Source organism: Thunnus albacares, chromosome 15 (genome assembly GCF_914725855.1).
Source record: "Thunnus albacares chromosome 15, fThuAlb1.1, whole genome shotgun sequence".
Classification (NCBI taxonomy): Eukaryota; Metazoa; Chordata; class Actinopteri; order Scombriformes; family Scombridae; genus Thunnus; species Thunnus albacares.
In genome coordinates this window covers 20436527-20463490 of record NC_058120.1, presented here as the reverse complement: position 1 = coordinate 20463490, position 26964 = coordinate 20436527, and the positions used below count along the sequence as shown (strand labels likewise).

At 40.2% G+C, this 26964-nt stretch overlaps 2 protein-coding genes across 5 annotated transcripts in view; both read right to left on the bottom strand.

The window, feature by feature from the left end:
- The window catches only part of tnika (TRAF2 and NCK interacting kinase a), a 61804-nt gene extending 45646 nt beyond the window's left edge, over positions 1-16158 (bottom strand). The window contains exons 1-2 of one of the 4 annotated variants that reach the window (XM_044374931.1): positions 15642-16158; positions 3362-3427 (exon numbers count right to left, since the gene is read on the bottom strand). In XM_044374931.1, coding sequence (XP_044230866.1) covers positions 3362-3427; positions 15642-15698 — 123 coding nt within the window. In that variant the 5' untranslated portion in view covers positions 15699-16158. The remainder of the gene's footprint in view (positions 1-3361; positions 3428-15641) is intronic. The other 3 variants (XM_044374932.1, XM_044374933.1, XM_044374934.1) reach the window with 3 other exon arrangements.
- Positions 16159-19523: 3365 nt separating this feature from the next.
- The window catches only part of pld1a (phospholipase D1a), a 32700-nt gene continuing 25259 nt past the window's right edge, over positions 19524-26964 (bottom strand). Inside the window, exons 16-26 of the mRNA XM_044375584.1 lie at positions 26643-26771; positions 26151-26269; positions 25488-25601; positions 24260-24370; positions 23810-23898; positions 23575-23688; positions 23385-23434; positions 23157-23291; positions 22582-22735; positions 22340-22457; positions 19524-21623 (exon numbers count right to left, since the gene is read on the bottom strand). Coding sequence (XP_044231519.1) covers positions 21399-21623; positions 22340-22457; positions 22582-22735; positions 23157-23291; positions 23385-23434; positions 23575-23688; positions 23810-23898; positions 24260-24370; positions 25488-25601; positions 26151-26269; positions 26643-26771 — 1358 coding nt within the window. The 3' untranslated portion in view covers positions 19524-21398. The remainder of the gene's footprint in view (positions 21624-22339; positions 22458-22581; positions 22736-23156; positions 23292-23384; positions 23435-23574; positions 23689-23809; positions 23899-24259; positions 24371-25487; positions 25602-26150; positions 26270-26642; positions 26772-26964) is intronic.

Sequence of the window (26964 nt, the reverse complement as noted above, 5' to 3'; positions counted from 1 at the left end):
AGGGAGAGAGAGAGAGCTGAAGGAGGAAACAGAGAGAGAGAGAGAGAGAGAGTGGAAGATGGAGAGGGAGGAAAGTGGAGAGAGAATGTGTTTAATTATTCAGCATTACCCGTGTTCTCTATTTATGGCCCTTTTAGAGCAGCCAGTAGAAGCTATATATACACGCGTACTGTAGGCACAGGCTGCTCCCTTAAGTACAGCTCAACAGGGAAGTTTCAACCCAAAAAAAAAAAAAAAAAAAAAAAAAACGGGGTTACCAGAGGAAAAACGTGATTACATATTGATAAGAGAAATGTGCAGAGGCGAGGAATGAAGAAGTGAAGGGGATGAATATACAGAGGAGGAAAAACAAGGAAACAGAACTGCCATGGAGATGTAAGATGAGAAAGGGAGGCAGAGAGAGAGAAACTGAAGTCAAGCTAAAATTATCTTTTCGCTGCGGCTACTCGTCTATCACTGTTCTCGGCCAAACTATTTCTTGCTGACAGGGAAATTGAAACAAAAAACAACAACCTGGAACAACTTTTCAAGATGTTTTTTTTTTTTTTTTTTTTAATTGAGATGAAATTTTTGGATGTGCATGAGAGGGGGAAAAAATGAGAGAGATGGAGAGAGAGAGAGAAGAGCACCACAGAGCAGATCTGTATCATTTAACTAGATGGGGTAATGGAATTGTTGATAAACCTGTTATCTCTTATTCACAGACACACAGAACTGTAGCTACACTGCACATTATTGGCCCTCCATCACCAATAACATAAAACACTGTGCTGGCCATTATTATCACACGCATATACACACACACACAAAAGGGATGCATGCATGGGTACACATAAACCTACATATCTCTAGCTTCATTACACATAGTCCACCGAGTAAAATGCACTGCAGCAGAATGCAGTGGACTGGTTTGGTCTTGTTTTTGCTGCAGAAAAAACACCAAAGTATCCCATTACTGCTCCTTGTTTTGACATGTTTTCATATTATAATCCTATTGAAAAGCTTAGATCTCCGCAATCATGATTGCTTCAGAAATGTCATAGTTGTTAGCTTTTAACCGACGCGTTTTTCACTTCCGACTGGCTAATTAAAGTTTCAATAAGCCCAAAGGTAGCCTGAATCTGCCTATCCACAGAAATAAACGGTCAATTTCAGTAAAATTAAAACCTTTTTTATCTCATATGTATCTGCGCAAGGAACAAACTAAAAAGATTATATAAAGAAGGTATAAAGATTGTTTGTATATGCTAGAGTTGTCTGTTCATTCTCCCTTTTGCAAACAGCTGCAGCAAACATTGGTGTGAAAGAAAATATCAAGGCACAACTTGTTAACTTGCAGTGTATGATCACAGACACATTAGAGAAAAACTGGCCCCTTGCCACCGAGCAAATTGAATTTATTTTTGGAATCACAGCGAGGAGTAAAAATCATATTTACAGCCCATCTGACTCTAATCTTTACATCTGAGCGAAAATTCAAAGTCCACCTGTGCTCACTCGATTCATTGATTTTGACTGGAATACTGTAGTCCAGAGGTATATATGATATTCTTATGTTATTTTCTCTGATATAACAAGTGTCTCAAATGGTTCAGAGAGAGCCAGAGCAATTCCAGTTCACTAATACCTAGCAGACTGAAGGTCAATTTATCTTCTCTGTCTGTGACTGAAAGATTCACCTGCTCACAAGAAGTTGATCCTTTTCAGGCTGCTTACTTAGATAGGGGATCTCAACCGCATAAGGAATTTAAAATAGATGGCATTTTTGCTCAAGTGACGCCGCTCCTTATCTGTATGTATGAGTCACATTTTTTCCAGTTCACATCTGTGTCTATTTGTGTAGTACTTAAGGGGCAATTTGAGCACTACAAAGCATTTTCAGCATGTTTTCTGCTTTTTTTTTAATTTAAGATTTATATCTATATTAGGGCTGCAAGTAGTGATTCATTTTACTAACGATTAATATGTGATTGTTTTTTGTCGATCAAGTAATTGATTTACTCTTTTATCATTTTAATTCTACTTTCTAATGTATTTTGTGTGCACATGCTTGTATGTGAATATTTGTTCTTAAAGTTTCCTTGCATATTTCCATATATATATAATGAGTATTTGGCCCACAAAGCTCATTAAAATATCTACTGGACACATTCAAAACATCATAGGTGTAAAACAGAAAAGAAAATCGTACAAATGTAATTTTCTGAGCTGCCAAGTAGTAAGAAGTAATAGTATGAACCTCATGATTGACTCCATTTAGTATTATACACTGTGTGACACCCAATCAGAAACCAGTGTGGATCAGCTGTATGGGCTACAGGCCCAACATGCCGCTGCTGTTGCCATAGGCATTCTGTGGCTCTGTAATGTATAGGAACAGACTGGCTGAATGTCAGCCAGTAAATGAGCCGTGACTTTCACCAAGACAGCACAGTCAGCAATAAATGGATACACATAACTCTCCTGTTCTCCATTCCTTTTGTGTTTTTTCCTCCCCTCTGTCCCACTCACTCACACACACACACACGCAGATTATTTCTCGGAGAGTGAAGAGTCATGTCCAACCTCTGCCTGACCTTTCATCTGGTCCAATCTGCTGTAAGAACAGCTCCTCTCCATCACCACCTGACCTTGACTCACTGCTTCATTAGACACAATCTAACACGCACAAAACACATGCGCTCACAGGGGCCTTCACATGTCTATATCTTCAGATATTTGAACAAACACATGTTTATTCCAGCCATAGGTGATTGAACAAAGTGCCACAGGCTGCTGTAGAGTGGCAGGATGAGGCAGCAATATCAGGAAAAGGAAGCGAGGACTGGAGAAAGATGGGCCGACATGGAGGGAAGAGGAAGTTCAGACAATGACATGGACGGAAAAATTGTGTTTGAACGACAGCGGGAAACAGCTGAGTCCAGCTGACAGCAAAACCTCAAACCACAGTGATGTCACAACAGACACCAATTAAGAACAAGCACTTCCCACTTCCCCCTACAGATTTTATTCTAGTCTAGTCTTTTCCCTCTCTAATCTAAAGGTGTAGATGTATAGAAAGACATGTAAATACAGCAGGGAAAGGGAGAAAAGGAAGAAAAAGGAGTAAAGGAACTTCTCCTAAAATCACTTTAACGTGTCCCACTTTCTGCTTCTCCTCTCTGCATTTAAGTCTCTTTTACATTCGCTCCATTTCTCTCAAGCTTGTGCGTTGCTTTTATCTCCTGTCTTCTCTGTTTCCTTCAGTCACAATGCATATTTCTATTCTTTGTCTCATACACTTCTGGAGAATACATAAGAGCTGATATGATACAGAGAGTACTATCAGAAAGATGGATATCAGTCTATGTGCATATCTTACCTTGTACACCTGTCCGTATGTGCCATTTCCCACGAGTTCAACCAACTCAAAGATCCCAGCAGGGTCCTAGAAAGACAAAGGAAACATGATGGGATTATGATCAATAGGACTAACAGGAGCATTAATTCATACATTCAACTCAAAAATAATGTTAAAAACCCTTCAGTGTATATTGAATCAGATTTAGAGAATTATCAAGTATTATAAAGTATGACGTCAATTTCTTAACCACACTAGCGGCGTGGCACAAAGGATGGCAAAGTTGGATGGTCGGTCCAGACACTTTGGTCCAGACTGAAATATCACAACAACTTTTGGATGTACTGTCATGAAAGTCTGTATGAAGATTCATGTTCCAGTGGAATATCTATACATCTACTACATGAATTGACCCAAAATATTGTAGACATTCATGGTTCCAAGATGATGTCTCCTAATAGGCTTGAATGGTATCAAGGTATTACGGTATAGCAGGGTATTTAGAAATCCCCAAAGTATGATTTTCAATACTGTCAAAAATACAGACACTCCTCTAGACAATTACGTGTTCATTCATTCTCACAGAGTGTTATGTTATGGATAGTTTATAGCTTTAATGTTGCTAGGCTAGCAAGTGTCTTTAAGTCTGTTTATAGTGAGTGTGTTAGAGTTAGTCAGCACTAAAAGTGTTTTGTTAGTCCAGTTTAACCTGCAGGAGTTCTGAAGGCTTGTGTAACGTGTCTTTCTGCCAAGGAGGAAATAAACTGCAGAAACTGAATATGTCAAATACCAGATGTCACAGATAATAAGGAGCTCAAAAGATAAATTGGCAGTCGTATAAATGCTAACTGCCGGAGAAAATAATTTTTGACTGCTCCGAGAGCCTGTTCGGAGAGTGTGTGAGTACGTAACTATACTATGATGCAAGTTATATTCAAAAAGTATTTTTCCAAAAACAGGTGTTGGAAAAGGGGGGGGTCGTCTAATAATCAGGGTTGCCTTATATTCCAGCTAACATGGTATTTAGGAACCAATTATTTTATAACATCTAAGGTTTAAATTATTTTTTTATGGCAGTTGTTATTTTACTATGACGGTTTGAATGGCTCTGCTAATTTGTGTGATAAGGAAAAAAAAATCAGTACTGTAGCAGCTCTATTAGACACACAGCATTGTAGGCTAGACAGTGCATACATGCAACAATGACGTCCAGCAGCTCAGCTTTTACATTTTTTGTTGTTTTTTTGTTAAGCACAGATACTGTCATAGACCGTATACCCTGGCGAAATGTCAGGAAGGTATGAAGGTATGAAAAAATAGATACCGCCCAAGCTCCTAATGACTTTGGTAGAGCTGCAACAATTAGTCGCTTAATCGACTAATCGTTAATTAGCAAATGCTAGCATGCTAACACACTACACTAAGATGGTGAACATGAACAAATATACATGCTAAACATCATAAACATCAGTATGATCACATTGTTATTATGAGCATGTTAGCATTCTGATGTTAGCATTTAACTCAAAGCACCACCAAAGTACATGCATTTTGAACAATTATGGGAGTTGTACCTCTAACCCAGTCGGTACTGAAGTGTTGCTCAACCAACTGAGCGCTACGAGTGTTGACACATTGGTCTGAAATGCAGTGCTGGATTGTTTTAGGCCTGTGTCCAGACTAGCTAATCATTTAAACCAACAGTCGCTGGGTTGCCAACACAGAACTCAACACATCTCTGACACAGAGCAGCTCGAATAGAGCATAAAACTCACTGACCCCACACACACACATACACAGAGACACACACACACACACACACACACCTCCCCCTTCTACTCTGCCGCATGTTGCTACGGCATTCCAACAATAGCTGGTATTCACCCTCTCTTTCCTTCTCTCTCTCTTTCACACTCTCTTTGGTCCACCAGCTTCTGTTCTCCAACCGGCGTTGTCCAGGACAAGTCTTTCTTTACAACGCTTCTCTCGTTTCAACAGAGTCCCAGAACCACTGAGGCGTTTTACCAGCTTCTGTTGAGTATCTTTTCATCTAGTGTGTCATTGCCATTTGAAAGTTTTGTAAACTTTACATACCTGCATTTTTTTTTTTGTCTCAGTCGCAACTCTCTTCAGGTTTATACCTTGTTCTTTCAGCCAAAGGTGTCAGAAGAGCTAGTCTTGGAAAAAATTCATATCCACAGTGTATGTAAATATGCAATATCAGCACTCTTGCAATTCTCACTATACAGTGCTTGTAATGTCAATTGCCTTGGACATAAAGCCAGTTGTACTGGGTCAGATACAAATAGTGTTTATAAATGATTCTGATAGAAGTAGAATGCGTCTTCGGATGAGCCAGAGAAGGTGTTTAAAGATGAGATCTTCGACTGGGGCAGAGCTAGAGGCTTATTTCGTTGCTGATTCACTGAAATAAACCGCACCATTGTGTAGATCTGCACTGGGACTCACGCAAAGCTGGAGAACAGATGATATTACACGATACCCACTTTTCACAGAGTATTCCCCTCTCAATAAAGCATCTTTTTATTTCCGTTCTGAAAAGCCACACACGCACTCTATTTCCATCCCTGTCTCTCCCCTAGCCTCATCACATCTCTCTCCTGCATCTTTCGTACACAGTCTGTCTTGTTTTTTTTTTTTCTTTTTGTTGCTTTCTCACTTTCTGCATTTCTGTTGAACTTTCCGATAATTTTGCTGTCATAACATGCATAAATAGAGAAGGAAATGACCCGAATGTGCATTTTGGGCCCTGCAGTTTAATACTGTGTACATGCTCACGGTATCTGCAAGTGTATATTTTAATACTGTATCCTTGTACATGTTTACTTTCTATCTTTCCTTCTCAGTTTTTCCTCTCTCTCTCTCTCTCTCTCTCACAGTCTCTCTCTATCCCTCTCTCCCTCGCTCTGTCTATATATGTTAGTTTCTGCGGGTCTCAGCAGACCTGTCAACCTGTCATCCGCTTCTGAAGACAGGGCCTTGTGCTTTTTCTTGCTCTCTCCTTCCTTTTCCTGTCGTTTTCTTTCACCCTTCTCTCTCTCTCTCTCTCTCTCTCTCTGTTGTGTGCAGCAAACACAAAGACACACAAACGCACTTTCCCTCACATACAAGCACGTGCACAAAAAGGCAGACAAACTCATTCTCTCGCTCTCCGTCTCAAGTACATCCTCCCGCTGTCTCGCTCTCTCACACTCTCATAACCACACACACACACACACACACACTCAACAACTGTGCCAAAAGCACACTCCCACACGAGTGCTAGCGTTCAAATGTTCTAACGACTATGAGTGGGCATGAAATGAAGAGTGTGTGTCTAACTAAATGCGTGTGTACATGCGAGAGAGAGTCAGAGAGAGAGACTGCAAGCCACTTTCAGCAGTGCAGACAGCAGCATCCAGTAGTGTGGCTGTTTGCGTTGCCATCACGCCTTGAGCTTATGCAGGTAGGTTTTTTTCCTCCCCTCACTTCTTTTGTCTCTCTCCAACTGTGTGTGTGTGTGTGTGTGTGTGTTTGGCAGCTGTGTGAATTTACTCTCAGAGCTGCATACAAACTTCTGACAGGAACTCCCAAGACACATTCAAGGATGCACTCTCTTTCTCTTCACACAACAGGACCATACAGATAACACCAAAGCATGCACACACACACACACACACACAAATGCATATGTATATACTGTAGGCACCACAAGTACTGGACATGCATGTGGAGCTTCCTTCTCTGCCACGCACAGCATACAGAATGAGTGCTATGGCTAGAGAAACAGAGCGTTTTTGCTGCTCCAGTTCATACATGTCCTTAGGCTTGCTGATAAAAATATAGCACGATATCATTCATATTTTATAGGCCACTTGCAGAATGAGCTCTCAGCGTGCGCCAGGCTTTGTCAGCGTGTCTGCGTTTGTGCTTATGTGTGTGCGCGCCTGTGTATCAGTGGTTTAGAGTTCCCTATGACTGGAGCAATTTTGCCCCCTTCCCCTTTCTCATTTTGTGCTCCTGCTGAGCATTTAACGGCGTCACATGACTGCCACATGACCTCACCGGTGGCCGATGAATCACTGTGCGTCTGTGTGAAGCTGCTGAATAACAGAAATACGTTCATTATTGCTCATTAAACAACATAAATCTGCTCACAAGAGGAAGAATGACTATCAGGCATTAGGGAGGTGATGTATGGCGAAAAAAACAAACACACATCTCCAAAATGTGAATCATGCACCATCATGTGATGACGGTGCAGGTTTTTGTTTGTTTTTTTTTACTTTTTTGAAATTATTTCATAACAGACCTGACATCCGAGAATTTTCCAAACCCACAAAAGAGCATGACTTCCCTTCATTTCTGTGAGAATGTTTTTAAAGAAAAGTTTCATTAGCAAGGCTTTCACACATCACAACAGCGATTTTACGTTTAAGTGTCTTTAAGATCGTGAACTGTTTGTCCAACCTCACTTACCACTTATCCAGAAGTGTGAAAAAGAGCAACATTATCTTGCAAAATTCAAAGCGTGACATTTAATAGTCAGACGTTTAATCTCCATTGTAATTTTTTACACACTCCTAGTACAACATAAAACAAGAAGACAGGATTTCTTCTGACATCCCTGAACATCCACACATAAAAATTCTGCAAAAAAAAGTATTTTGCCTCTTTTACTTCATTAGTGGCTTATTTTTTTGCCATTTCTCCTGGACATAGAAGGGTTTTGTGCAAAAGTACGACCGAACTTTGGACACTGAGATGAATACAGCACTGAATCCACTCTTTTCTCTGAACAGGAGGTCTTGGTTCATGAGAGGCACAGGCCATTATAAATAATAGCTTTTAGAGTGCAGGGCTGCAGTTCTTGTGAAAGCCACTTTACAACATGTGTGAGGAATTCTACTGACTGCATTCGTATTTTCATTCCTCAACCTAACCTTAATCCTCTTCACTACATTCCTGACCCTAACTCTTACCTAACCAAAAGCTAATCCTGGTGCTGTTCTGCATTAAAATCCATCTCAGTGATCCAATCACAGCTGGTAAATAAAAGGTGTGAACATATTCAATCTGATCACCAAAACCACATTCAAAGATGATAAAGGATTATCACCACATTGCATACATACGTATTTGTTCTTCACCACACCGTGCCACAACTTCTGTAGGTGAGAAGTTGAAAGTACACATCTGTGCGTCAACAAAGCGATAACAAATGTGACTCATATCCTGATCAACACATATAACAATGATCATCTGTTCGTAGCTCTCTCTCTGATCTGACTATTATGTTGTCAGTCAATGTGACCATTTCAGCGTTGGATTACAGAAATACTGTTTAATTCCATCGGATGAAATGACTTTTCCTCATGTACATGTAACATGAGAAACACCTGAGAATCTATTTTTGTTTCGTTGTCTCTGGCTGCCGCACAAATTCCTGATCCATTGTGCCAAATCATACCAAGACGGCTATTGTGCACAAATGGTTGGTGCCAGAGCCATTCCTTATATTTTTTCAGGTAAATATTTGAACTGAAGTGCTTTCAAAAGAAAGACAAACACTTAAAATCTGAGTACATAAAACCCACACCTGCTGACTAATGAATGTATTCTTATCTAATCACCTTTACTTTATACAAATATACCAAAGAACTCTCTGTAACCTGCAGATCAGAGGAAGTCTTATTACCAAAGAAATGTAACTGATTCGCCATAAAGGGCTTGGTATGAGATATCTATCAGTTATGGTTTCTCTTATCAGTTGAAGTCCAAACATTTCTATCACAGTCTGACACACACACACAAATACACACTTTAACAATATCGACATGTGACGTGGATTAGTAGGAAATAAAGCGTAAGATGGATAGAGAGGCTGTTTTTGCACCAACTGTGCAATATGTGAAAATTAGATTTCCATTAAAAAACTGAAATAAATCAGTGCAGATGTGGGAGCTTTAATCTGTGAGGGTGCACAGTGGCCCAAATTACTAAAGAGATAAACTATAATCTCAAAAGAAACTGCACTCTTACAGACAAAAGCACAAGCAATTTGTTCTTTGTATTCATGAAAAATCTTATGACATTATATACAGTATCTACTGCATGTTGATACTACTACCTACTGCCTGTCTCTATGTGTACAGATGTCTTCAAATTGCTGGTTTTGTCAGACCAACAGTCCAAAAAACAACACAAAGCAGAGCAGTAAATCCTCATATTTGAGAGAATGGAACCAGCAAATGGTTGGTGTTTTGCCTCAGGAATTACTTACTCACTTAATAACTAATTAACTGATTATCCAAGTATTCGTTGATTTATTTTCTTTTGCCCGAAGTGAGTAATCGACTAATCATTTCAACACTAGTGTGACAAATTTATGTGATGAAGATTGTGGTTAGCCTCAAAAGGTGAGTAATATCAATTCACAAATTCAAAAGGTTCAAGATTCACTTTAGCTTAGCCTACATAGATGCTAGATAATGGGATTTGCAACAGAGTGGTATAGTTTGTGCCTGAAAGTTACTATAATTACAATTAAAGCTGCACCAACCACAATTTAGGTGACAGAGGACTAATGACTGCAGTTCTCGTCTGTTCTACCAAGTGCTTTAGTGTCTTTCAGCTCATTGTTTTGGTTTTATGGGCTGTAACCTTCACTGTTTTGATTCACCGCTCTCATTAAAATAGTTTCCAACAGGCATCCGTTTTCAGCAAAAAGACTCGACTGCACACTGCCTGCCCAGCACCAAACCCCAAAACAGACAGCCAAACAGACAAGTCAGCCACTAGCTAGTGAGCATAGTGGAGCATTTAGCAGCTAAAGTACCAGACATTTGCCTCAGAAGTTGGTGGAGAGGAAAACTGAGCTAAAAGAAGAGTTAATATTGACTGACTAACAGTCATCAGGTGGCCAGAAACATAACTCAAAATGAATGCTAACGTTGCTCTGTGTCTGGTGGATATGTAAATAGGCAAGACATTTGCCATATCAACTGTATAAGCAGATATATGTCAATGATGTGTTTAGAGCTTGTTCCACTGCCTTCGACTGGCCACAAAAAGTCTATTAATGCTGCTTTAAGTATTACAAAGTGGGTTACACATGCTTTTCGGAGAGTGATGATACCTTAGCTTACACGATATGAATTGTCTAGGTGCTATAAAATGCTATTTAATGCATTAGAACAAAAAAGGGGAAAAAAAGTATTTGTAAAGCTAATAAATTGTGTTTTAAAACCCACCCTGACTGTTTCTTTCATATAGGTCTACTCTGTATCTATGGTATATCTATGTTTCTGTGTACTAGACTGTGCAGCCAGGTGAGTGCTGTTAGTGTCTATAGAAAGTGAATTACAGAGAAGTGAGGTGGATTGAATTAGAGACCCTAAGAGGATGATAGGAGTCATGCTGGGGCCAGGTCTGCCTCTTATAAAACCACTTACACTTAACAACACAGCTCACCAATGCTTGCTTTTACAAGGAGATGCTGTGGTAGCCTAATTCCCAGTACATCTCACCCAGACCATTAACAGGAGTCAACCCTTAATCACAGATTTACAGCCTGCCGGAGACGATACACGCTGCAGAGTTTGTTCTGCGATGCTAATGAACCCATCCGCTCCTCGCTTCTCGCATTCCATCCGTCTCTGCCAACTTGTCATCTCACACCTTTTCCTGTCATCTCTCCATCCATCCTTCCATCCCCCTCATCATTCATCTTTTCTTCTCAATTTTTGCCTGACGCTCTCTCCCTGTGTCGTTTCAATTAATCTTGCTTTCCTCGCTGCCCTGCACCAAGGAAGTCAAACACAGCAGAGGGATTCATCTCCTACTATGGACTTGTTTACATGCGCATGATTCCTTCAAGCACTTAAGATCAAGTGTGTGTGTGTGTGTGTGCGTGTGTGTGTACACTATGCATGTGTTTGAGTATGAGAGGAAAGAAAAAAGACGACAGTGTGCTACAGAGTGTGTGCTTGTGCATGCTCATGTTTTAATATATAATTAAATGTCTTTAAAGCAAGATGATGCATACTTATTACAGTTTAAAAAGTTAAAATCTGGAGGATCATAGCTTTTGTTTTATGTTTGTGTTTGCTCGTTTCTTTTGGCATCATGTTTTCTGATAAGCAGATATTGCTGTGCTGTTTTTGCACTGCACTTCCAAGAAAATTTGAAAGTCAAAGTGTGACACTGTGATGTCTCTTTCCTTGAAATTGCACTTCCTTTGCCTGCTCAAAAGCTGTGCTTACACTAACTATAAACCACTGGTGTTTTTGCTGGAAACACAAACTTCATAACTTCCTGTGCATGAGAGAATATTCCCAGGAAAACCTGCCCTTAACCTGAACATTGAGAACAACAACTCTTTCCTGGACTTGGTATAGGCTGAATTGCCACTTTCCTAAATCAGCTGATGATAGCAAGTAGAGGGAAAGGACATAATGTCAGTGATAACTCATTTAATTTGGTATATTTTTGTGCATATATCTTAGTGCCCGTATAAGTATAGCAGAGAATTAAAGACTTGATGTGGCTCCATCAGTGACTTGGGGGGGAAAAAATAGGTCAACTAGAAGCAGGCAGGCAGAGTGGAAAGGAGGGTGGGAGGGAGAGGGGCATTTCTCAGCGACAGACTGCCATACAGTATATAGACTATTCATGAATAAGCTCTGTGTAAGCCTTGGGCACTGCTGTGGCCCCGTTACTATGGTGTCCGTGGTGAAGGGCCGAGGAATGTGGCCTTACTGGGCAACAGGGATGAAGAGGGAGGGAGGGAGATCTGGAGAGGGGTCTTTGCCTTGGACTACTTTAGTCACTGGTCACATCTCCACCTTTAGCCCAAGTGCAGCCTTTGTCACTTTGTCTTCCTCTTCTCTCTCTGCTCTCTCTGTCTTTCGCTGTCCCTCTAAATCTCTCTAAGCTCCATTCATCTTCACACGTCCCGTTTCTCTCTCTGAATCCATCGCTGTATCCTGCTGCGTCTTTCCCCGACCATGTCACCATCCCTTCATCCTCACCTGCTCTCTCTTTCATCTCAGATCTCACACCTGAGTCCCTGCACAGCATATTAGTCTACTGCCAGTGTGTGCGTTTGTGTGTCTGTGTGTGATGCTGTGGCTATACTTCCTGCTGGTTTACCATCTGTTGCTCTCGTCAGCTGACTGCACGAACCCGTGCTTCTGACGCCTCTGACCTGCATGTGTGAGCGCGTGTCCGTTTCACTTTAGATAAAAACCACTGTCTGTATAAAAGGAAAACCACAATGTTTCGGCCTCTTCTGTTCTCTAGGTTGACATTCTGAGTCACGCCGAGACAGAGAAACAGAGATGACATCTCCGAGACTGGCTCCAACTCTGGCCTTTCCCACTTGAGTGAAACATGCGGCATCTATACAGGTGCTGCCGGGGCTGATGTGCGACAACAGCAAATGTCAAAGAAAGCCGACGAGGCATGGGGAAGAGAGGGAGAGAGAATAACAGAGAAAGTGCAGAGACAGCAAACATGAGAATCCACTTTTCTTTCTCCATTCTACTTCCCACTCAGTTCAATCTGTCTGTGGCTTTGTGTATCAGTGTGTGCATGTGTGTGTCTGTGAGATGGTCATTGTGCCTAAGAGTAACCCATTGCCCCACCCCCCGCCCCCATCGCCCCCACACACACAGACACACAAACACAATCCCCCATCATCACCACCACCAATGCCAGTATTATAATGACCCCCCATCCCTCCTCCCCACCTCATCATCGTCAGAGCCAGCTGACCTACTTCCTGTCTAGTCTGTCCAGTGGTTGACTGTACACTCATCTGAGTATGTGTGTGTGTGTGTGTGTCTTATCATGATAAGTCAAAACACACAATGAAAAGACGGAAAAATGAGGGGGGGAGCAGGAGGGGAGCAGTACAGATAAAATCATAAAGAGACAGAGGTAGCGCTGAAACAATAATGGGAGTGTACGCTGTAAACAGACAGGTCCAGTCCAGGCATGTCTTGCTTTCCTGAGAACCTCTATGGTGTTTACCATGAGAATGTATGTTGTCATTATGGAAAAAGAAATTCCTTAGCAGCTGGGATTTCCATTTGCTGTAGAGAGAGAACAAAATGACATCTCTGTGGTATATCTTACTTAAACTCTTCATATTATAAAACATATTACCTCTTACTTAAATCTACTTAAGGGTTTGAGTAGATTTAGATTTGGAAAAAATATTTCAGTCCACACTATCTGACAGTATCATATGTTGTCTTATTTTGGCTTGTTACAACTCTTCATTCAGGCTATATGATGTTTACACTAGGTGAAACATTCAAACCCAAATTTCATTAACTCCATTAAAAGGTTATTTGGGTTTAAAGCTTATAATTACTGGTCAGTGGCTGGTCATGGGGGTTAAAGGGGGTTTTTATGTTACTACCTTAGCCAAAGGAATCTATGAGTGTGCACATACAGGTGTCAAATGATCACTAATGATGAGACTGCTTCATATTCAGATACGTACGGTCTCACATACACGCATACTTTCAGATACGCGACCGTGCCATGTAAAATGCAAATGTATGAGCATGTGTGCGTGTGTCCTTGTAGCCGCTTCTGAGTCACGGTGAGAGACATGCGCTCGAGATCACGCCTCTGAAGGAACAGGACATGCATGGGCTGACTCCCAATAATGTACAAACACTTCCCTCCTCTTCATCTCCTCTCTGTCTGTCTCATTCTCGCTCCCCTCCTCTTTTTCTTTCACCTTTCCATTCTACCTCCCCGCCGGTGAAAACGCGCTACAGTACATACATGTAAAACCCTAGAAGTAATGTTTGTTAGCTACACATCACTCACCTCCTCTGTGAACGTTACTTTTCATGCAGGGGAGGTGGGCAGCGAGATAATGGTAAGAGACAGAGCGGCTGGCAAATAGACAGGGAAGTGCATTCAGTCAGTCAGACAGACAAGATGCTGGAAAAACAGGCGACAAAATTGATGGAGAGAAAGATGAAGAGCATGCGGGTTAGATAGATGAACAGTTGTCATTTAATCAGGGAACAGATAAGCAAAACACAAAGAGAAAGGGACAAGCAAAGAGAGAATAATGGTATAAGAATGGACATGCAGGTGTAATCAAGCAGAGAAGGAAACAGGTGAATACAAGCAGGCAGACAACAACTGCATTGTGTGTGTGTGTGTGTGTGTGTGTGAGCGCATGTGTGTGTGTGAGATGTGGTTTTGTCGCTCAGAGCGTGAACAGCAGCAAACAGGTCTTTAACTGAAGCCCTTTTCTCATGTGCAGCATGCCTTACTTGTGTGCAGCTGACTATCAGCCCGGCAGACACCCACACATTAAAAGCACGCACACACACACACACACACACACACACACACTCAGAATAACACACCATGCCCAGTGAGGCGAAAACATGGGTATCCACGCATAAACACAACTGCAGAAGGGCTGTTTGTGTGTATGTCTGTCCATATATGTGTGTGTGTGTGTGTGTGTGTGTGTGTTATGGTTTGCAGCACACACTGGATGAACAAAAGAACTGGCTATTGCAGCATGCGAGGCTTCAGCTTTGATGGAGAACAGGCTACACTGACTACAGGTAGGTTGGCACTCACACACTCACACACACCAACACACAACGAGCATTAAAAACAGCAAGAGGGGAAACTAGTTTACCACAATGGGGGGGGGGGGGGGGGGGGGGAACTCTGCAAAAGATAACAATTTGAGGCTAAAAACAAGGGACAACCTCTCTCACACTTAAGCCTGGACAATCAGCAGTGTGAGAGAAAAATAGGTTAAATTCCACTACTGTCTGAATCAAGGCTGATGGGCCTATAATAGGCTGGCCCAGTGAAAAATAGATACACAAACACCCCTATCCAGGTCAGCAGAATCCCAGCAACAACCTCAATTCAGCATCACTCACACACACACACACACACACACACCATCAACATTCCTGTTACTGACATGAATGAAGATATGGCATCAGCAGCGCGAGCCAGATGTCATATTAGTTAAGGTCTATATATAATTTGATCTATAATTTGACACATTGTGACGGCCTGGCTGCCCGTCTCCCACACATCCGCCTCTTGCAGCCTCCTCCTCTGCTCTCCAGCCGGTTGCTATTCATGGAGCGCTGTCAGGTGCAAAGAGAACCAGAAACGCGCGCGCGCACGACACGCACACACCGGTTTGTTTCAGATGAGGCTAAATTTCAAGCTTAAAAAATAAAATTACAAAAAAAAAAAAAAAAAAAAAAAAAAGTAAGTCACATCATCTCACCCTCAAAGCGGAAAGGTCGATTTCGTCCAGACTCCGAGCTGGAGAGTCACTCGCCATGATGGAGGACACAAAAAGCCGCTCTCAGTTGCCCGATATCCTGAAACGGCCGTTTGCTGTCACGACTGTGTGGTCTTCTGCTGCTCAGAATCTACTGTCCTCTCTATCTCTCTCTCTCTCTCTCTCTCTCTCTCTTCTGCACAGTGATGTCTCAGCGAACCGACAAAATAATAACAGTCCTCTTCTGGTCGGCAGCAGGACGTGTCTCGGACCGGGAGCGCACAGCTAGAGCGCGGGGAGGATGGGAAGCAAGAGCGCCGTGCACATCGGTGTCTCCAGGTCCATGTTTGCGGGATGTAGACGGGTACAGAGAAAGGTGAGAGTGCCGTGGAGAGTGGATTGCCGTTAGTACTCGTCTTTGAGCCGCTGCTGTGACAGCCAGTGGATATACAGAGGGAGGGAGAGGGAAGGGCACTGCCTACTGCCTCACCAAACCACGCCTGTTACTGGGCGGGGTTTGGTGAGGCAGCAGCAGGGACCCCCAAACTTTTTCTTGCTAACTGAATTTTGATATAGAGCAGTATCCTTTTGTATGTTGTTTAAAGTAGATATGAGGATATAAAGGTCATCCGTTTTGTTTGTGAGATGATGATACTTAAGCTGAAGCAAAATCTCAGCCACACAGTCAAAATAAAAATATTACATGAGGTTTTATGGTTGTATTGTATTGTATTATGTAGTAAGATGTCTTAAAGGGGTACTCCAATGATTTAGTATTGCACTTCCATAAAGTGTGGGGACTCATAAGATATAGTGTATTTTTTTTTTTGGTCAAAATGGGAGCAGCAGAGTCTGAAATGTCCTGACTTTTGGTCCCATGTGAAGATCTAAAAGACACTGGATCCTACATCTCCCATACTGCAACTCCATAGATTCTTTCAGTAAACCTTCCATGGCTTTTAATTGCCCTCATCTTCCATACTCCACACTCACAGCGTATATAATGCAGGTTTTCTGTCAAAAATTTGAACTGGAGCCTAACTCAAGATAACTCTGATGGCTTTGGAACCATTTTCACACACTGAGTAGAAATCCTATGATGAGTTAGTTGAAGTTCATACGTAAAATTGGTGGAGTGTCCCTTTAGAAGCTCCCAATCTGACAGACTAGACATAATATAGTACATATTTTCCTGTCTTCACTGTGGATGAGGAAATGACAATTGATAAGAGTAAAAAATAATGATTGAAAACATTCTTATTTTGCAAATCATGAGAGGAAGCTTTTTGAGGATTCCTGGATTCATAATCTCACTTAAGGAACCACTAGAGCTGCCTGAGCGCAAGCAATCAGCATACATATATTATGAGTGTTTCAGATTATGCATCTGGCATTTGGGGGTACTGTGGATATATGAATTATAACACTGCACATTACAGAGCTATTCAGTCGTTTTTGGGAGTTCATAAACTTATACCAGCTCTGGCCGTTAGTGGTGATATTGGATAGGAACTTCCAAATGTCAAACATAAATGTGAGATGATTCAAGTTTGGAAGTTTGGAACAGACGCGTGAATATGCCTGACCAGGTGCTCACTGAAAGATTTCTAACTAAGACATTTTGCATGAGAAAACAACATAATATAAGAATCCATTAACTTGGAAGTGATTACTGACATCTTCACTTCCAATCAAATAAATCCAGTGTTGAGTATAATTTGGCACCTGACAGGAGAAAATGTTGTGGCTTGTTCTACACATTGAAAAAAAGTTGCGCAAGTCTTCTTTGGAATATCTTATAGGCAGTTATTAAATCCTTTTCATGCCTGACCTTGTATTATTTTCCAAAACAGATTACAGTGTACTGTTCATAATGCCCAGCACAAACTGTTAACTGCTAATTAAGAATATATTGTCTGATAAAAAAAAACAAAACAAAAACAACAACAACTACATTGTGGTGCCTTTTATGAAGCATCATTTATCCAAAAGTCAAAGATCTCTGTGTACACAGTTACGTTCAGGTATATTACCATTAACTATAGAAACAGGCAGGTTTACTGGTCTCCCTGAAGAAAAAAGACTGTTTGATATGTGAATTAGATGAGACTGAGGACAAAATCAATTTTATCACGTTTTATTGCTCCTTAAATGGATATATCATACACTATTTATTAGAATGTCCTCAATAGGCAGTTATTAAATCCTTTTAATGCCTCTTGTGTGAAAACAAAACATATATTTCAACTGAAAGCCACAGTGACACTGTCTTTCTTTGAAAGATGTTTTTCCTTAGAATCTTTCTCACACCTGAGTGAGCAAGCAACCGAGATTATTAAGGATTAAGGATTTGACAAGCGTTAACAAAGTTGAGCACATCAGCTCTTGTGACAAGGAGGAAGGCAGCCAGATTATGAGCTATTTTCATGGCAATCAAAAGTGCTTGAAGGGTTCTGCTTGAGCAGCTCTGCTCTCAGGTGCGGTTTATTGTCCTGGGATTCCCCCTTTGACTTCCGGGTGCTCATTAAGTTTCCCCTTGTCCTCTATGTCATGAGAACAAGTATATTTAAATGTCAGAAACACAATGACTTTGGCAGAGCTAACTGACTACAACACTAGGGGAAAAAATAGTTTGATTATTTTATGTAAAACCTTATTTAATGGGAACCAGTGGTTTCATGCTTGTTGAAAATTGCCTGTTGTATGCACTACAATTTAAGCAGCAAAATACAATACCATCATTCTATTACTTCATAATTCTAATACTTGTTTTATAAAACCAGTGGGTTTATTTATTTAACCCTAACCTTCAGTGTAGTGCTTCTTATTCCCATTTCTATCTACTGCAAACTTGAAAACATCTCCTGCAGTTAGCACAGTATGTGCCTCTCACATAGTTGTTGATTTGCATTGATTACATTCATATCACAGAGTTGAGCATCTGATTCTCTAAGAAAAAAAGAGAAAAGCTTAACTTTGACAACACCTAAGATTCTTAACTTGTTTCCCAAGATGCAACTGAACTAAACAAAAAAAAAATGGAAGTAACATCTCCATGCTAATTTTACAAAGCAAGAAAAAAATATGTTATTATACCAAAATATAATTTATATAATTGAAAAGATAAATGAAACTGTTGTTTCAGTCAGCAGTCACTGTTGAATACCATCTTTGTTTGACTGAACGGTCAAGAACTTGGAAAACAGGTTAAACATCTTCATTGTCTAATAAATCCAAACCTTTTTGTTGCGCAGTTGACAAATGACTTGTTTTTAAAATAGTTTAATTCATATTTGTCTTTTAGAAAGATGTGTAGATATGGGACTCAATTCCCGTGAGAACCAACAACTTGGTGTTGCCTTGCATTATGACAAGCTCCAATCACAAGTTATGACGTGACTACTGTTATTGTTTCCAACGACGAAAAACAGAAATTCCATAGATAATTTTATTTGTAGACATTTAAATTATGAGTTACATTGTGTTAAATGAACAGATAGAAATTAGAAATATACTTTCAACTGTACAAAAAGGTATTGTACATAAACAATGGAAGCAAGAGCAGATAAATTGAAGATTTAGGGGTAAATACAAATGACAGAAAAGAAACGGAGCTTGATGATTATGCAGAAGAAACAGTGGCTTAATTACAAATCCACAACCATCCATACAACTGTGCCATACATTTACAAAAAAACAAATGTTTACAGAAAGTTAAATGGTTTCTCTTCCATAAATAATACATTGACAAATACAGCAAGGGTAAACAATACAGGGTGTGTTGTCAAAAGTATCGAAAAGCAGAAGTTTTTCATCTTTGTAGGAACAAAGTCCATGATCTTTCCAAACATTATCACTTCAGCTAACATTTTTCCATTTCCTGGTCCCATTCAACAAATCAATATTTTAGTATCAGATCCTGGACAATGCAGTTATTGTCTGCTTGTATTTAATAACTGATTCACATGTTGAGTGTGTGACGTGGACAACAAAGAACAACTAAAAGGTTTGTGGCCCTTTCGTGACAAAACATTTCTTCCAGGATTTCTGCCAAACGAAACCATTTACCTTGATGATTCACTGAATTCCTCCCTCAGACACGTCCGCCTCCAGCCTTTATTGTTTCATAACCTTGATGAAGATTTTTAATCAATTATTTGCTGTAACATTTTATGTGGTTATCAAATATTACTGAGAATAATTAGAGTTAGGAGTGGTTCTTTGACTTCACATTAAAAGGGAGCCGCTGATGAAAGATACTGTGACATATATTAAGAATCAATCAACACAGAGTTCATACATTCACACATACAAAATACATCAATTGCCTGATAGGTCACCTTCCACAAGAATCCTTAGAAAAGTTTAATTAATTTCATTAGAGGGAGCAGCCACTTCTCAGAAATATGCTGAATTACAGATCTTTTCTTTTCTTTTTTTTTTCTTTTTATGAAACGCTTTGAGGAGGAATTTTATTTTCACTCTGAGAAAAACGCTCCAACACACACACGCACACACACAAAAACACAATTGGAACTGCCTGGAAACAAGAAACAAGCAATTACAAACTGGATTTTTACATGACAACTTTGCCATTAGCATCAGTTGTATGCTGTGTGGAAAATCTAGTTTTCAGAATTGTTTCGACAACCGAACCAAGAGAAACCATTGGGAGAACTGAAAGTCCGAATCTCAGACTGTACACACTGTACTTTTAAGAAACTAGCACCATCTGTTGAGCAAAGAGGAAATTACTTCTCAGAATTTACAGGCAGATTGTCTCATCCAGCCTTTAATGTTGGCCACTGGCACTAACATTTTTCCACTTTGTAATTATTTTCAGCTCACACTTTCTGCACGGATATGATGAGTTGAATTAGCTTTTGTACCAGTCCACAATGTTCACTTTGATTCAGCTTGATTTCAGCAATATGTAAGGGTTAGATCTCATGTCACAAAACACTTTTGACAGTTTTTCAGAGCGGAGGTGTGATTGGTACATGCATCATGGCAATCATGTTAAGAAAATTTGAGCATAGTTAGTAAATCATGCACCACTGTTGATCCAGTTACAGTATATCGTCTGTGTGCATGTACCACAGTGAACAGCAAGCACATATTTTAGATTTGTTGTACAGAAACAATACAAAGATACATCTTAGATAACTAGCATTTAAACTCAGCCTACATAGCATGAATGCACCTTAAGAGCGTACATCACAATCTCACTAGATCACATGCATCACCGTCTCTGTGTATTTTATTATATCTTTAACCTGGAGTTTAATATTGTTGTTGAAAACTTTTACTTCTGTATCACCCTGGTCCCATAGAAATCTTCTGTCTTTTGAGCTTTTCCTGCAGTCCAAAAGCGTCCAGAGTTGAGTTTGATTCCCAAAACCCCCACGTCCATGTGCCTGTTCATCTCCACAGTTAGAATTCGGACATTGTTGTTGTCCTCAAGTGTAATGTCTATGTGTTCTTCATACATACAAAAACGTAGTGTTTATCCTGACAAGTTGTAACTACTGTTTAGTGTTGTTCAGTAGCGACAGATTTAAGAGATTTGTCAATGCCCAGCAGTCATATCAACCCAGGGGAGAGCTGTAAACCTACCTCTCATCTCTGGATTATGTAAATCAAAGGCAATCTCTTGCAAATCCAATATCACACATTCGCTGACGATCACAATCCAGAGACTTCTCTCAAAAAACAGTCAAATTCGGATGTGTGAGTAGATGGCAGTGAGTTTCACATCCTTTATGTCCAGATCTCAGTTGGGACCATGGCCTCTTTTGTTCCAACAGAGGGCATGAGGTTATGTTCAGACAGGAAGTCTAGAGGAAACTGGACCAGGAAGCCTCGGATTTTGCGCAGCTCCTCTTGAGCACGGGCCAGGTCAATCTGAGCCAAACCTGGTTTGGATTGGTACTGCTCGAGCTCAGACATGTTCCTCACCAGGGACGAAGGAAGGCAGCGAAATACCTGCAAGAAAACAGACATTTGTACTGCAAACATACTGCTGTCTTTAACTGAAACTCTTGTCTTTCTTGCGATGGCAGTGAAAATCAGTCTGTCTGCCCATTACTTGGGTTTAGACTGAAATATCTCATCAACTATTTTGCCATGATATTCAACACCAACTAGTGTGGCAAGGTTTAGCTCAAACTTCAGTTCAGTTCAAAATATAGCTGAGGCTAAATATAGCTGAGGCTGATGAAAGTTGAACCAAGTTTCTGAGTCTGAGATGTCACAGAAAGGCCACTTTACAGAAGATAAAACCTTTAGATTTAGGTAACATCACGGCAATACATTTCAGGCCCCAGTAGCTGTGAAAATCTAAGGATAGTCTAAGGATTTTCATTTTTTTCATTGTGTAATGACAATTATAGCCTCAAGGAGGAGCTAACATTGGTATGTAGACTATTAGTCTTGTAGAATTTATATGAATTTATGTGAATACACCAAAATTAAAGACAAATACAGATTTCAACTTAACCTTATGCCAGACTCTTGGAGAATCATAACTTTGCTTTCCCACATGTATCATCTAATATTATACCAGCTTACACACTTTTAAAAATAGATCTGTAAATGAAGTTATGCTACTAAAATGTTTTACCTCCATCTAACACACGTGTTCATTTCTCAACCTACAGTAATTGTCCCCATGTAAAAATTAACCATCATGTTCATACTACCTTCTCATAAATGGTGGCATTGCGGCCAGCTGTACTCATCCAAACGTCCTTGTAGAAGCGATCACTGATGGGGTCAGACAGGTCAATGCTGGTGTCAGTGTGACCTCCAAGAATAGTCCTGTTCAGAGAGAGAGAGAGAGAAAGCGAGATAAATGTTGCTTTGCTTGTAGAATTTGACCGGAAATGTTTCCATCATATGAAGCCCCTTCTCTAAAACGTCTTATTTTTTTCCCCTCACGTACCTGAAGCATTCCAGGCGCAGCTGAAGCGCATAGGGTCCAGCTTCAAATTCTTCTCCGTCCATCACAGAGGCAACTCTTTCAGAATCCTCAACAATCACTGCAACCTCACTGTCACGTTTACCCAGCATGCTTCTGTCGTTGATGTTAGCAGAACCTGGAACAAACACACAAAACAATGGATGAACACTAAATCTCTGCATTTATATGTCTTGCTGATGTGGACATTACCTCTTAGTTATGCTATAAATAATTAGTAATTAAATTTGGAAGAATTAGAATCAGAGAGAATTTTTAGCCATTTTTTGTGTTGATTGTTGTTGAGATTCTGCGTGAGTGTCAGCTGCACCTTATCAGCCAGCAGGTGGCACAACAGAGCTATGTTGCAGCACAAATGTATTTGTATGTGTTTGTTGTAGCAGCACACATGGTGTCAGAAAAAGAAAGCCAGATTTTTTGATTTATCACATTTTGATGGTGTCAGTGCAGAGTGGTTAGTTGCCTCAAATAACAGTCAGTGAAGGCAACATAACAAAAGAGAGACAGAAGGTGAGAGAGCAGATCAAGGACAGACTAACCGATGATGACTGTGTTGTCGTCAGCGATGAGCATCTTGCTGTGGACGTAGATGAGCTCTGTGACCAGGCGTCCCTCCAGCTCACAGTGAGTCCGTAGACCAGCGAAGGAGATGTAGTTCATCCACTGGTCGTCCACTGGGAAACAGAGGAGAGGGGAACATTAGCATTTTTCCAACTCCAACCTTAATATCATGTACCAAAACAACTGATGTTTATTTTTGTACTTACTCTCCCTTTTCAGCTGGGAGATGATGGAGTATTCTCCTCTGATCATGGTTCTTCAAAGACAGGGGTCAAAAACTCATCAAAAAGCACACCCAGATATGAATACAAATGATATTTCCACATCTGCTTCTGCTTTCTCATTTCCTATCACTCTTCCTCTTTCAATATAAAACTCAAGTGACATGTGGTTTACCTGTAGTTGAAGTGCATGACAGCCTGGATGGCGTTCCCTCCTCCTGTTGTGATGTCTCCCTCAAAGCCAGGAAGCAGAGGGGTGACCACATACACACGGTACTTTTTACCCTCCCTGTGAGCAAACACACATCAGTCACACTCAGACACATGAAGACTACCGGTGTTAAGCTGTGAAAAGCAGAAGTAGAAGAGCTAAAAAGACTCAGAAAAGAGGTTTAAATAAAGGGAAGTACTTGTGTGCTCTGATGATCCTTTCGATGATAGCATCTCCAATCTTGTTATAGACCGTCCTGTTGTCTGCACAGCTGATGAAGAACTGGTTCTGAGCAGAGGGGGTAGGACACAAACCCGAAGAGAGAAAATCAGAATGCTTATCAGTCTCAGGCCTTGTTTTCTCAAGTACAATATAAAGTTTCTATGCTACAGAGTAATGAGGCTTTTCATTTCACAATGAGTTAGTCAGTAAGTACACTCGCACTGACAGAATAATTACACACATCAAAGCCAGTCTCAATGGAGGTATCTCATTACTGATTTTATTAACAAATGACTGCAGCACTGACAAATATACACGAGCAATTTTCCCCAAAACTGAATGCTGCTATGAAATAAACCTCTCATAACAATTTCATATTACAGTATTAGACTTTTATTCTCACATCCTGGCCTCACTGCAGGTTTACCTCTATGTAGATGTAGTGTTTGCTCTTGGCGATGACTTGGATGTAGGCATTATGGATGGACTCCTCGTGGTACTTTATGCCTGCTGACCAGTCAGCTGCTGACCGCAATACCTTATACATAAAGACATAGGATTATTATAACAGTACTTTTAAAAAGTGGCAGCATCTTGCACCCATTTCATGGCAGTTATACCCTTATGATGTGTGTTGTTAGTCTTCACCAATACAGCGTGCATCAATAAGAGCGAAATGTAGGAGAAATTAGGTGACAAAGTGAATCCAAAGTCATTTTTATGTACTTCAAACTGCATCATTCTTGAAACACCTATAATTTTATATTTTTAAGCCTTGAACAGACAAAAGGCTGGCTTAACTTTCACAATTATTATTTTTAGCCTTTGCTATATTTGTCAGTTCTTGTTCAAGTAAGGTGTTCAAAACTATGCCTCAACAGACATAATAAAGCATGTTTGGCTGTGTATTATGTGAATTATCAGCATTGTGTGAATGTTTTTCAGCAGTCATACAGCTTGCTTAAATGTACCTATACAATAAAATACAATAACTACTGACTAGTCAATAATCATTTTAAGACAATACCAAACACTGATTTTAAAAAACTTGGCATACATCTAAATATTTAGTGTACATAATTCTGTAAGGACATTGACTTTGCTGCAAATAAAAAGGCTATGTAATGTCAAAAGGACAAAAATAAAGAAAAAGACCTTCCCCCAAATCATTGTGTATTATTAGTGCTAGTTATAATAAATCCAAATTGAGTTGTACAACGTCTTTAAAGAGGTGTCAGTTCAAAAACACAATGGACTTATGACTTATGATCCTCCTGCACTTCTTATTTTAGTCAAGCATTTCACTCAAGGGTCAGTTCCTTTCAGCTAAAAAACCTCAAGTGTCAATCGCAAGTTCAAACTTTTGTAGTTACACAACATTTTGGCCCATGGAGAGTTTTTCAATGCTCACTCTCTTTTATCTCTTTCCAGCAGCGCTTGCAGACGTGCAGGAAAGTGGGAGTTTATACTGTGTGTGTTCTTGTGTATTCTCTATCATTTTCTACCAGTGGTTCCTTTTAGGTTTGTTTCATGGTTGGCTCCCCCCCCCCCCCCCCCCCTGTTTCTTTTTTTGTATAATTACAAATACAAAACCCCTAATTTTGTTGTTTTGTGAGTGCAAGTGGGTAAAAATGGTACTTGGTGTGCTGTCTTACCTGTACTTTGGCATTAACACAATCAGGGACTTGGTATCTGAGCTCACTGGCACTGGAGTGAGACTTGGGCAGCAGGAATGGATAAGACAAAGAGCGATACTTCGGCTTCATGATCTGTAGGGGAGGTAGTCGGAGAAAGTGGGGGAATGAGAGGGTAAATATGGAGTCTGGGAGAAGAGGAATGGAAAAGAGTAAAAACAAGAGAACCAGAGGGAAAAAGCTGGTGCCATGGAAAGCATTAGTGTGAGGATTAAGGTATTTTTTCCACTGCTCCAGCCAGACTATGATTTAGCCAGGTTAGTGTTAATTATCCTGTTTATAAATGTGCGTGTGAATGGGTGCAGTGAGGTTGTGGTGAACAAAAAAGCAGACAACCTCCAGTCAATAATTATCTTATGACAATAAATTCCAACATGCTGTCAGTAATAATTAAATAGATTTATGACCATTATAACAACTCATTCAATTACAGTTTGCCATTACTTTCTTCAACTACAAATATGAATAAGCATTAGAAATATTGGTAAAGAAATTGAGATGATATCAGTTTGAAAAGGTGATTAAATATTACCAACAATAAAAATTCAGATTAAATGAGTTTAGCGAGTTTAATCTGGCATTACATCCCTGTATGTGTTTGTTCATGAAAATACGTCACAGTGCCTTAGTGAAGTTCCAGCGCTGAATGAAGTGTCTGGCCACATCCCGGGCAGCTCTGCCATGAACCACTGAGGCGATGTCATGCCAAGGCATCCTGGGAGTGGTGTACCTGTTGATAAAGTCTGCACAGAGCAGAAGGAAGCCAGTGAGGATAAGAAAAGGGTGGACATTAAAACAGTGTGGCAAGCAAAGAGATGAAAGAAAGGACACAGAGGAATAAAAAGATCCATTGGGATAAGATGAAAAAGGCACAGAAAAAACATAGATGGAGAGAAGATGGAAGAGTTTGGTAAAGAGGGGAAGAGAAAAAAAAACAGTTCCAGTCCACATTAGTTTTCCAGATGACTATTTGTTTCCATCAAAATTGTGTCACAGGAAAAAATCATGAGTCCAGGATTAATGTTAAGTAGGGGTTTGCATGCTGAAAAGAACTTTGGACCCAGCAGTGAGAGGAACTTTTTAAAATAAGTTTGTGTGTGAGTGTGTGCAACTGACCATCGAAAGGTTTTTCGAGCTGAATCCAGTCCCTGTAGACAAAGTTGCAGTAGTCTTTTCCATGCCAGAAGCGAGTGTTGCCCTGTAATTCTCCAACACCTGTCTTTAGGCTTTTCACTGAACCACTCCCTACACACACAACCACACACAGAGAATTATTATTTAGAAAATGATCATGTTTTTATTAGATAAAACTTTGTGTTTAAGCATAATTTAAATATCTCTCTTTATACTGCTAATGCCTCCCACACAGAAATATAGCGATATCAACCTCAACTCATATTTCAACATTCTCAGTCTTATTCTCTCATTTTCACTCTCT